General features: G+C 38.9%; 1 protein-coding gene across 7 annotated transcripts in view; it reads left to right on the top strand.

Moving 5' to 3' along the window:
• The window catches only part of cacna2d4a (calcium channel, voltage-dependent, alpha 2/delta subunit 4a), an 85,267-nt gene extending 72,858 nt beyond the window's left edge, over positions 1 to 12,409 (top strand). For 4 of the 7 annotated variants that reach the window (XM_051392214.1, XM_051392215.1, XM_051392216.1 and 1 more), the window contains 12 exons: positions 3,110 to 3,124; positions 3,641 to 3,685; positions 3,971 to 4,033; positions 5,129 to 5,199; positions 6,380 to 6,455; positions 6,554 to 6,606; positions 7,253 to 7,308; positions 7,872 to 7,892; positions 8,454 to 8,574; positions 9,438 to 9,556; positions 10,224 to 10,303; positions 10,576 to 12,409. In XM_051392214.1, coding sequence (XP_051248174.1) covers positions 3,110 to 3,124; positions 3,641 to 3,685; positions 3,971 to 4,033; positions 5,129 to 5,199; positions 6,380 to 6,455; positions 6,554 to 6,606; positions 7,253 to 7,308; positions 7,872 to 7,892; positions 8,454 to 8,574; positions 9,438 to 9,556; positions 10,224 to 10,303; positions 10,576 to 10,668 — 813 coding nt within the window. In that variant the 3' untranslated portion in view covers positions 10,669 to 12,409. Of the gene's footprint in view, positions 1 to 2,069; positions 3,087 to 3,109; positions 3,125 to 3,640; positions 3,686 to 3,970; positions 4,034 to 5,128; positions 5,200 to 6,379; positions 6,456 to 6,553; positions 6,607 to 7,252; positions 7,309 to 7,871; positions 7,893 to 8,453; positions 8,575 to 9,437; positions 9,557 to 10,223; positions 10,304 to 10,575 lie in introns of those variants that run through there. The other 3 variants (XM_051392217.1, XM_051392219.1, XM_051392220.1) reach the window with 2 other exon arrangements.
• Positions 12,410 to 12,596: the final 187 nt, after the last annotated feature.

Raw genomic sequence — 12,596 nt, 5'->3', positions numbered from 1 at the left:
CAACCCTCCCTCTTACATAATCATCTTATCTTTCTGTCACAGACTCACTGTCAAGCATCTTTATTTCATAGGGTTGTGTGTGTGTGTGTGTGTGTGTGTGTGTGTGTGTGTGTGTGTGTGTGTGTGTGTGTGTGTGTGTGTGTTTGTTTGTTTGTTTGTTTGTTTGTTTGTTTGTGTGTGTGTGTGTGTGTGTGTGTGTGTGTGTGTGTGTGTGTGTGTGTGTGTGTGTGTGTGTGTGTGTAAGATCCTCTCTGCTGTCTACTTTAAGTGTTCATCTCCCCTCGGGGTGAAGATATTGTACCTATTGTAAATCCTTAATGAAAACGTATATTCAGGAGGAAGTACAATAACCGGTCACATGGCAGCTGCAACCATCTACCTAAAAACACTTCTGCCAAAGAGGGCTTCATATTTGCCGAGTGGGTTAAGAGAAAGAAAATATCTTATAAGCAGTAAAGGTGTTACGAGCATGTAATTGAATTTTATTCATTGTGTTAATGCATTGGTGATGATTCATGCATGCACTGAAAAGTATTAATTGTCCCTGATTTTCACAGTAGTCCATCATTAGGTGTTTGTGGGGGGAATATTTTAATCACAATTAACTAATAATTGGTTTGCTTTAACTACTAACAAAATCAAATTAGCTGAATCTTTATCGTTGCATGGAAGCCTGCACATAGTCCTCATATCTCAGTTATATAATTGTGGGAGACCTTGTCTAAACTTATAGCTTCAGTATAAAGTTGACCATCTTAAAATAAAATGTTATTAGTAGATGAATTATGAATTAGTAAGGGTAGGAATAAATCATGAGCTGCCATCTAATGGGAATCAGTCAGAATGTTAATAGGAAAATGTTCTGACATCACTGTACAGCACAGTGCGTGTTCGTAGTCTCTTTCTGTGTGTACACCCATGGTGTTTAAGAAAGTGACAGTGAAAGAGAAAGACACAAGTATAAATAAATATTAAATATATAAAATACGAAGAAGAATAGAAAGACTGTGAATATGTGTACTTCATCGCCCTGCTCCACTGGCACGTCATCCCCACCTCGGTTAAATCTGTACATTACATTAAAATACACAGTGTGAAACCTACAGTGTAAGGACCCATACGTCTCTCACAGTCCATTGCTGCTATATTTTGTCTGACAGCGAGTGGAGATGCGGTGAGTGGCTATGAGGTGATAGTAATGAGAATCGAAAGATGATAGATTTTTTGCCTTTCACATCATGGCACGCTCTTCATCTCACAGACAAGACTGAGCTGTTGTTCCTTTCTCTATACTCTCGTATTTGTTACTTGCGTACTGTTCCTGTGTTTGTTTGTGGTGGCACTGCACTGCAACTTTTGAAATATGAAATGAAAGTATATGTGTAATTTGTGAAATCCTAGTAACAGAAATTTGTCTATCTTTGTCTTTTGCAAACAAGAATATTTTATGGTTTTATAAAAAATATGTTTGTCTTAAGAAATGAAGTATCTTTCTTCAAAACATATTAATGCAATTTGGTCTTTTATAAATGAGGTATTATAGCATATCAAAATACAGAATAGAATAGTATATCGTGGTTCTAATACTGTAGTGTGTTGCTTACTTTGAGTCCAAGAGTCTATGTGAGCAGACAGTGGTGAGAAACTGTTCGATTGAGTTTCAGGGAATGGGAGTGATAATTGATGCACTCGTAATCACTTTGGCTCCTCATGGATCTCCTATACGAGGCACTTTTACCGACCCAGGATCTGTGCGAACAGCCTCTTACGTACTGCCCATATTTAGAAAGCTGGCTCTGATGTTAGAGGCTGGATAAGACATAGAATAGCTGCTTATAGAGGAGATAACGTACATTAAAACAAAGAGCGGGCCTGGGGCAGTTTGCTGTGATGAACAACTTGGCAGTTACTCATTTTAATTCATTAGTGACAGGACTGCAGATGGAGAAGACAGTCCATCAGTCCATCTGGCAAAGCTTTGGTGATTACCTCACTGTTTCTCTAAAGCAACCATCATGGTAACGTTTTATTTGTACACAGGAAATATCATAATGTAACTGTCGTTGCAGGTTGATGCTCCCCTGGGGATGAACCTTTTCCACTTCATCAGAAAAAAATCAGCAATCGTGCACACAAACAATAATAATCTAATGTGCAGTTTTACAGTAAATTTGCTGACCAAAGGAGTTCTCTCAACAAAATAAACCCTTTTTGATTTCAAGGAGCCCAAGCCTTTCATTCTAGTGCCACTAATCACAACAAAATATATACTTTTGGCCCAATTCCAGTGCTAAAAAATGGGATTTAAAAAATTGTGACCTGTGGAAGGTCGTAAGACTTAGATTTGTTAGACTTTATATAATTAGCAGAAACAGATAATATAGTTTCCTACAAATTTTGTCCCTCATCAAGCCAACAGCATGTGGGGAAGGATCATCGTTTCTGTCGGTCCACTCACCAAATTGTGGTTTATTTCAGGAGGCAGCGATGGGAAGCAGCGAGAACTGACTGACACTTTGCTGTAATAGGATTGAAAAGGATGATAGATTGTCTCATTCACTTCGACACGCTCTATATAGCCTGACCATGATTCCAAAGACATATTGTCCATAGACACCAATCCACACATACTGAAGACATAAGATGTGACCATGAAGTTATGGGGAGAACTGTTGACATTTTGGCTCATGACCCTTCCACTGATGTTAGCAGTGTTAAAAGAGTACTCATTGTCCACCTGCAAAGGCTGATATATAGTAAATAAATCCCATTATCAGAAGAAGCGCCCAAACACCCAAGTTTTCATTTCATCGATTTAAAATGTTGAAAAATTTATTTGTTGAATTTCCTCAGGCCTGCTTGAAAACCTGTTAAAACAGTAATGAAATGTACAAAAATTGGCATTCATGAAGAAGAAAAACTGCAGTCTTTCATCCATTCCTGAAACATGTTCTCTGTGAAGATGTATGACTTTGTCAACAGCAAACTAACAGCAACCGAGTGAGACAGGCTAGTCAGTGCATTGAGTTACACATCATTAACCGAAGTAATGTTGCTTCTTCATGCTCTCTTTTTATCTCTCTTTGTCCCTCTTTTCATGTTCTCTCAGCCAAATGACACAGATGTAAGTATGCATAATTTCCCCTCTCCTCATTTTTCAAAACGTTACTCTCCTTTTTGTACAGAACCAAATTTAACATCTTCAGCACCTGCTGAGCTCTGTGAAGTCAGCTTCACACTCCGAACAGATTACACACACAAACACATACAGACATGCAGAAATTAAACATGCACAAACTTGCGAACGAGACACTCAGGAGCCCATCACAGGTAGACAAGACACGCAAATAACACGTTCTCATTAACACAGACACGTTTTTTTCACACTCTCACATACACATGCACTTGTCTACGCTGCGACTGTTCAAGCATAACACCTCTGCGGGCAAACATAGACAGAGCATGTGTTGAAGTAATTTCCTCACATACACAAACGTGCCCTCGTCTGAACACACACACTTACAGATAATAACACGTATAACACTTTCAATCACCTTCAACTGTGTTTTCTGTCTCTTCTTTCCTCTGTTTGTTAACGGTGGAACATATTTTCTTTTCTTTCTGTCTGTCTGTCCTCCAGTGCTCTAATGTAGAGGGGAGTTGTCCGCTTCGTTGTGAAAACATGGTGAGTATATCCTGTGGTGAATATAAATTCTCAAGTAAGCATGAATTGATGACTTTACCTTATCATATTTAGGTATTCGAGCCCCAAAAAGTTAAAAAACATTTTTATCTTTCCTGCTGTTTGGATCCACATAGGTAAAAAAAAAAACCTGTAGCTTTCATTTTAAGTCAATTCATAACTCGTGGTTTGAATTAATGTAGGTATTGTTGTCTTTGTCAGAGTTGTTTGACACAGATATTTCTTTACCTAAGTAATTGCTATCTCTGTCTCTTTCTCTCATCTCAGGATATCAACTGTTACGTGATTGACAATCATGGCTTTGTCATAATTTCCGAACAGCGCAAGGATGTGAGTTCACACACATGCACTGACACAGAAAAAAATGGACTTTCTAGACTTTCTAGTCTTAATTGTTTGAGGAATTCATTACCTAACAATAACTGAGCACAGAATACTGATCCAGAAAATGCTGTGCCTATCATTTAGAAATACATTTATAGATCTCACAATCACTTGAATTTTCCTTGTGATTCAGATAGGATTCCCACCTCCCATTCTCTGAACCAGCAGTGCAGACATCCTGTCTGTGGCAAACTAGCTATGAATATGACTCAAAACAACATAAGTGATATTTTTTTAATGTTTAGAATGACTTCCATGACCTTTGGGCGCAAATAAAACTTATCATAATAGGTCAAGTCATAATATTTTTACATTTTCATATTTTCAAATTTCAGCCTTTTCCCACAGTAACTATCAATAAGTGTAAGTGCATAAGTGTAAGCAGTAAAATGAGTCAGTGCTCATGAATCACACAACTGTATAAGTAGTACAGCATTACGAAGGCACAAGGGACAACAATTCCCAGCCTACAATTATGCAACACAACAAAACATAAGCAAAGCAGCAATGTGCTTTGTAATTTTACTGTAGCAGTTTTTTAAACACCCACATAAAGTTCTGAGGCAGGAAGCAGTGCTAAACCAATCTCATACAAAAAGGATTAAACAAACGAGATAAATTGAGTTAATAAGTCAGTTTTAGAGGTGTTAGTATGCAGATTTGTTACCTTTGGCCAAGCTTGCTGTTTTCCTCTATTTCCAGTCTTTATCCTAAACTAATCTAACTGTTGGCTGGCTGTAGCTTCATATTTCCCGAAATATTCATTTAAAAACACACCTGTAGGGGTGCATGTGAAGGATACACTACAGCTAAATCACATGTGATTAAGATACATTGCTTTTAAACCACAATCACAAACACACAATATAACATAGCCGGATGAATAATTGATCATACAGTTCACAGTGAGGTGAAAGTGGAAAGGATGAAAACCAAGGAAGGGAGTTGATATTTCCTTTGTCAGTTTATCATGATATGAATTTAACAGGTTCATCCACACACATCATTTCACACTGTTTTTTTTCCTCTCTTTTGTGATAGGCGGGAAGATTCTTTGGCGAGACTGACGGATCAGTGATGACCACACTAATCAGAATGGGCATGTTCAAAAGGTAAAGTCTGGTTGTCATTGCCTGACTGGTTGACAAGATAGTTGTGTGTCTGTCTGCTTCTCTGTCTTGTCTGTCTGTCTATTAGTAAAGCACAGTGGGTTGCTTAGTCCTGACAGGGCCTGCAAGAGCTCAAGCATATTGACCTTGTGTAAACATCTCTAAGGCAAGAAGCTGCAGTGCCCCCACATTGCAATCTTAAGTGCAATATTATGCATCCTGGTGTCTCATGCTCATAACACCATGCATTTGAATCTGGCTCATGAATTTTATTACATGCCATCCCCATGCTGCATCACAAACAGACGTGGTTGCTGTTAATCAGGAGGTTGCTTACAAATGTATTCCCTTTGGTTTTTGTTTCTTATACACCTAAGCCATGCATTAGAATGCATTTGAAACCCATAGCCTGGGGGGGCACGCTTTACTGTCATTATAGAGACTGAAAGGCTTTGTTTGTATTCCTATATAATGGTAGAGTTTCTGCCCTGTGTTGTACTCTGTTGTACGTGTTGAGGGTAGCTAATTTGCCCACATTTGAATTTGTGGTGTAGATATCCCTGTTTTCCCCTTTGCTTCCCTTTGAGCTTCTTTGGCTGCTCCGGATTTTTCTCCTTCTTACTTTTTGCCCGTCTTTTATGTTTGAAATCTCATGAGTGATGTGCTATTTTTAAAAGATTTCGTCATGCTTCATTTGACACAGGATATTACATAACTGGTTTCGAGCATGCATGAACTTCACTGGCTGTGTGTGTTTTTGTGTATGTTTGCACTCTGTATGTGCATGCTTCTGCTTGTGTGTGTATTTATGTGTTCTTGTGCTTCTGCCTGCATAAGAGCCATATATACACAGTGCAGCAAAACCAGAAAAAGTGAAAATACTTGCCCAGTCTTCTGTTTAAAATGGAAAATAAATCCACTACTGAGATGATTTTATCTCAGGTTTCTTACAGGTCTTAGTTAAGTTAGGGATCAGAGTTTCTACAAAGGTTAAGCTCAGCTACATAATGCTGTGTGTAATAGGCTGTAGGGGGTCAAGGAATCGATTTAAGCAAGTGAAATACTGCCTGAAGAGCAACATCATGTACTTTTTGTGTGTGTGTGTGTGTGTGTGTGTGTGTGCGTGCGTGCGTGCGTGCGTGCGTGCGTGTGTGTGTGTGTGTGTGTGTGTGTGTTTCCTCAGGGTGTCCTTGTTCGACTACCAGGCCATGTGTAAGATGAACTTGCACTCTGTCAGCAGCGCCCGTCCACTTCTCAGTGTATGTACTGTACTCTCACTCTGTATACACTATTATTAACATAATGGTCCAATCAATTCTGCAGTCACTATAATCTATCTGTCTGTCTATCTCTTCAGCCATTCTATGGTTTGGCTTCAGCCCTCAAGTGGTTCCTCTCCAACTTCCTATTGTAAGTGTTGCTAGGGGCAACCAGAATGTCATTATGTCCATAATAAGGGGGATTTTCGTTAAAATTTGCTATTGCGTATCACTATTCAGTAAATGTAATTTTTACAGTCTTTACACATTTCTTATGGATTAAACAAACAAGATATAACTTGTTAATTAGTGAGCTTTAGAGATACGAGTAGGCAGACTGTTGATGTTCTCTCTTGTGTCCAGTCTTCATTACGAACTAAGCTAGCTGGCTGCTGATGAAAGCTTCATATTCATAAGAAAGCCTATTTCCCAAAATGTTGAACTATGCTCTTTAAAGTTATCATCCTAAATTGGATCATGAAAATTTGAAAGGGGGATTAACAGCTTCAATTTTTACTGCAGTGACTTGATAAGGCTAAAGTCACATGGTCCTTTCAGCAGCTTCCTTAAAAAGAACATGCTGGTTATCCATTTAGGAAAAAATACGGCTACCAAAGCTACCAGTTACTGCTGAAAAACTTAAGGACCCATTTTAATATTCCCATGACACAACTTTGGGTCCTGGCCCAGTTTTTGAAAGCTGCATGCAATCTGCTTGCAATCTGCTTTGGTCTAACGATGGCTGCCTAATTGACTCCCTCTCTCTGTCCACTCTCCTCTTCTCTCTTCTTCACAAGGTTTCTACTGGAGTTTAATATCTGTGGCTTCTGGCACACGGAGCATTTCGCCGACGGTAAGCTCTACAAGAAAAATGTGGTCAGATAAGGTCAAACTCTATCCATTTGTAGGCCAAATGTCCCCTAATATGTGCTCTGAAATGTATAAATCATGTTTATTCTGTAAATCATCACATTGAGAGCAGATCGTGATTGCTGTGATATTAACCAATTATTTATAAATAATCATATCTACATGGCTTTCAAGTAAATTCTTAAGAGATCCCAAATCATATTTAAAAATGTACATAAATAAAGGAAGTCTGAGCTAATAATACTAACCTTTAACCCTTCACTCACTCAAAAAACCCCATTACAATTTCACCATTTCGCTCTGTGCTACCAGTCTCCACAAACATGTTACAGTGGTTCAATACCAGTTACTCCTGTGAGTCGTGTGCAACATTGATCACCAGTCTAGAGATCATTATGGAAAGATAACATTGTGTCCTGTGACACTCTCACCTCTCATCGGCCTCGGTCTCTCCATCGATCACACGTTCACCCTCCTCATTACTCCACTTGTCCATCATCCACTTTTCCTCATACTCTACATCATCATCAACATCCCTTCATTCAGCCAAGCCATCTTTCAGCGTGTGTGAGTATCTGTCTTGTGGTTTTTTTTTTGTTTTTTTTTAGGGAAAACCAGTGCTCTCTGAAACTACCCTTTTTGCAATTTTGTGTATGTGTGTAGTGTAGTGTTTGTAGTATACTTCAAACAAAATGAAATTTGATTGTGAGAGTAGCTTTTGGTGGGAACAGGGGCAACTGGCACATTCTTCAAAACAAGAACCAAGCTTTGTGTTTCACTGAAACTAATGTAATTCTGGGGAAATCAGGCAGAAAGCATGGCACACATCCAGATGTGAAATTTCGACAAGCCATTATAGGTCTTTCTGCTTTCAAACCCATCATTTTACCTGTACACAGACACCAAATTCAATTTTGTTTGGAGTACACAGCGAGCTAGAGTACCTCTGGTCATGGTAGAAAGCGCAATAAATGGCTGAAGTGTGAACAAATTTAAATAGTGCCCAGTTTTCTCCTGTCACACACCCTCAGCCTGTCAGTCACAGACAAAACATCACACATACACTTTCACAAACACTTATTCTAAATCCCAACTTCGAGATATGACCCATATCTATTTTTTTATTAGCCTCAGCTCATAAGAAAAAAGGGGACATCCTGCAGCCGTGCGACACCGAGTACCCCAGCTTCATCTACGAGCCGTCAGTCAAAGAGACCAACAGCTTTATTAAGTGTGGACGCTGCCAAAAGTAAGCACACACTCCAGCACACGTATGCACATACAAATCTGCAGTGCAGTCCTCTCTAAGCCCTAGACCAGTCATATTAAATTGTCCTTCCAAAATCCATTTTCTACGGCTTTGCTCTGCTCTGCATACTGAGGGCAGTGTGTGTTTATACAATAGTATCGGGAAGAGGGAAATAAGTAGAAAGGAGCGGAATTAGATCACGGTGCACAAGGTTATAGAAAGCATGTGGAGAGCGAGAGAGAGAGAGAGAGAGAGAGAGAGAGGGGGAAACTGAGCAAAAGTATTAAGAGGGGTAAATGAAAAACCCGGAGAGATGGGGGAAGAGTGAGAGACAGAAACTGAGAGGGAAAAACAGTGGAAGGGAAGAGGAAGGGGAAGAGGAGGGAAGCATTAGTGTGTGTGTGTGTGTGTGTGCGTGTGTGCGTGTGTGTGTGTGTGTGTGGTGTGTGCGCGTGTGTGTGTGTGTGTGTGCGTGCATGTGTGTTTGAAAGAGACAAAGAAAGCTGTGGTTCTGTGTTTACTATATTACTTCAGTAGGTTTGTAATCATAGGTTGAGTGTGAGCGCCCCCTTGAGGCTAAAAGAGGTACAACATAGCACAAAACCTGCTTACAGAACCACAGCTGGGCAAGATTTCTAGATTTCGGTAGTGTTTAGTTCACTTTATTACCCATTTCCCATAGATTGCCCCATTGTTTTTTCATAATATTATATTTTGTTTATCAATGTAACACTATGGACATTGAATCTGCCCTAGCATGGCATCCCTGACTTGAAAAAGTGTTAATGTCACACATTACATGAGAGGTTTTGTTTGTGTGCACGTTCTCACACTTTTTCTATGCATGTGTTTGTGTGTGTTAGGATGTTTGTGGTGCAACAGATACCAGACAGCAACCTGTTGATGTTGGTGGTGCAGGCAGACTGTGACTGCTCCAGACACTACCCGCCCATCACCATGGAGCCCAAAGAAGTCAAATATATCCTTTGATATTTTGGTATTTGTGGCGTATGCTGGTTATCTTGAGAAAATGTATTATCTTATCACACATGCTAAATTAGATATTGTTAGACTGTGCTTGTTTTGATTTATCACTGCACCTCCCTCCTTTTATATTCACTCATTCACACTGGGAGCTGCTGAACACAAGCACGCTAGCAACTATTATTTCAGTTTATATTTTACTGGCATGTTAGTAGCAGAAGGTTAGGTGGAACAGAGCTGTACCTTATATTTGTACCTTTAAACGTACAGTATGATTACATACCCAAAATGACCAAAATGTACCTATAAGTATAATCAGTTTGCTGCACCTTTTTGTACTGCAGTCCCTGTTGCTGCAAACTCTCTCTTTTGCTCTGCAGAGGGTGCAGACAGAGGAACAAACAGGAGTCATTAAGGCTGCAATAAGGATATGATTTCTTACTAGCCGCCCACCCGTGAACACTATAATTGTGTTTTGATTAAGCTTTTCCCTTTGCACCATGCTTGCCACACTCACTCAAACTCTGAGGCCCGGTGTGTTCCTGCTATAGTGCATTTCTCAAATATGTCATTTCCAGTGCAAAACGTTTTTCTATTATTTTGAATTAGAAAGTCAAGACAAGCCTTTCCTGTTCCTGTTGTACTCCTTGACCCCGCTGTACATAATGCTTCAGTGAAGTGCGACAGGATGAGGTCCCAGAAGATCCGCCGACGCCCAGAGTCTTGCCATGCCTACCATCCCCAGGTTAGCTTCTCGTTGGCTGATTACCCATGAATCACCTTGACATCAACCAGCATCAACAGCTTTTACCAAGTGTAGATTTTTTGAAAATGTGTCTTGAATGCAGTTCTTATAAATGTCACTTCACTGTCTTGCTACACTGGCTCTGTGCACCAAATAGTACTTTCTAATTTGAGTGTGCTGTTTTTATCAATCGTAGCTTCTGTATTGACAGGAAAAGGCTTAAGTCGTGGCATAAACGCAAAGTGAAATCACTTTCTGTTTTGTCCCTGTAGGAGAATGCCAATGACTGTGGAGGAGCTTCTGTTATATCTCTCTCTGCCTCTCTCTTCCTCACCTGTCTCTCCTTCTCTGCACTTGTTTCCTGATGATGGACAACTTGGCTGTTTCACCCATTCTCGTATAAAGGAGGAGATTGAAGTGAATCAAGAGATGTGTTTGGATACTGGACACCTCAAGTGGATTCTTTTTTTTAAATGTACCTAATTCTGCACATTTGGCTCATTACAAACACAAACCTAGCCTCTAATGACGGACCTTTGATGTGGTTTTTGAGCATTTGGTTAACTGGAAAACTGGAAATTATTTCATATGAACTGAAAGCTGCAAAGAAAGCAAGTTAATGGGCTGTTGTTGCCATGGATACTTTCCCATTTGTTACTTTCTCATACACCACTTTGCATTTCAAAATGAAAAGGGACTAAAGAGATGCAGGTGGTAGCTATGACGTGCATTGATAAAAAAGGGGATTATGAGTCACAAGATGCAGCATAAAGTCCAGGGGGAAAAATATGTCTCTTGTTTCCTTTCTCCCACTGAACTGAATATTGCAGACACACATGCATATTATATATGCAGCTGCAAGCATGCACACCTCGAATACTTCATCATCCTGAATGCTTCATCTACAGACTACAGGCTTTTTTAAACATTGAATGAGAGGAGGGAGAGAAGGGCTACAGCAATATATGGTAAACATTGTGTAACATCAGTGTTGCTGCTCATGTTGTGTTTTACAAGGTTGTTTTTTTAGTTTATCTGAATCTTCTGCAAATGTCTTCAAAGTGTGATGGCTCAGTGCCAAGAAAGTAATCGCAATGGAGTCACATGAATATAAAAATGTAATAAAGATAATCAAAAAATCTGAATCTGAGTTCCTTCAGGATCTCTTTTTTTGTTGAGTTTTTACTTTGATTACATCCCAAAAATATTTGTTTCTGTGACATCTTTTTAAAATGTCTGCCTTTCTGTCTTTATCAGCTGTGTCTTTCTGTGTGTTGGTGCATACTTAATGTAAATAAGTCTGTCTATTTGGCCAGACAACTGGAACTGTCTCTAGGTGTAGATCTACAATCGGCATGGATGACATGATCATGGATTCAAAGTGTCTTTAGATATGATTTTTTTAATATGGTTTCAACACAAGTCTAGTTTATAATGTATACCACAGAAAAGATGCAGTTGTACCTTAGCAAATATGTTCTGAAATTAAAATTAAAAGTTTTTTTTAAGGTGGCGACGGATGCTTTACTTAGCCCCCAAGGTCATGTAACTGCTACTTATTACTTGGCCTACATAACAATATAATTTTATGAGAAAAGCAAAAAAAAGTGCTCACTCAAGATTGTCATGTGAAAACTGAGTTCAATTCTCATTGTGTAATAGCCTGATTTTGGAAGCGTCATATATATATATATAAATTGCAATGTAAATTAACAGTGTAAATCTAATTGCATAGGGTATTTTTGTATGTGTTTCATATTCTGGACTTAACCATTTCATTGTATTTTAGGCTGTGAGTGTCCCCCGTAGCTTTTTCTATGGTATTTCTGAATCACCTTACAAAGCATGTCTTTGAGTTGAGCTTATACTCTGATGACAAAATTGCCTGAGAATTTGCCTGTTTATGTCATAGACTCAGATACATCTTGTGTGTGGCCGTGCATCATTACAGTACGGTCTGTCATCTGTCTCATTTTTGTTTGTAATTTCCACTATACAATATTCTGTATATTGTATGATTGACATGTGTCCACGTTGTATGTCGGTTGACTGAAGCCATGATTTGTACAAAGCAAATTAAATTATCCATATGGTTTTTGTACTGTTTTTGATGACTGTGTTTTCTTTCTTGGTGATTAAAAAAACAGCTTATAAAAACAGAATCAGTCAAGGAATTCTACTAATACTGAAAGAGATTCATATCATAAATGCATCATAAATTAAAGCAATTAATTAAATTCAAATTTTTTTGTATACATATATATATATTTGGGGCTTTTATTGCCTTTAATTG

Source organism: Dicentrarchus labrax, unplaced genomic scaffold (assembly GCF_905237075.1).
Source record: "Dicentrarchus labrax unplaced genomic scaffold, dlabrax2021, whole genome shotgun sequence".
Classification (NCBI taxonomy): domain Eukaryota; kingdom Metazoa; phylum Chordata; class Actinopteri; family Moronidae; genus Dicentrarchus; species Dicentrarchus labrax.
This window is presented reverse-complemented; position numbering and strand designations above follow the sequence as displayed.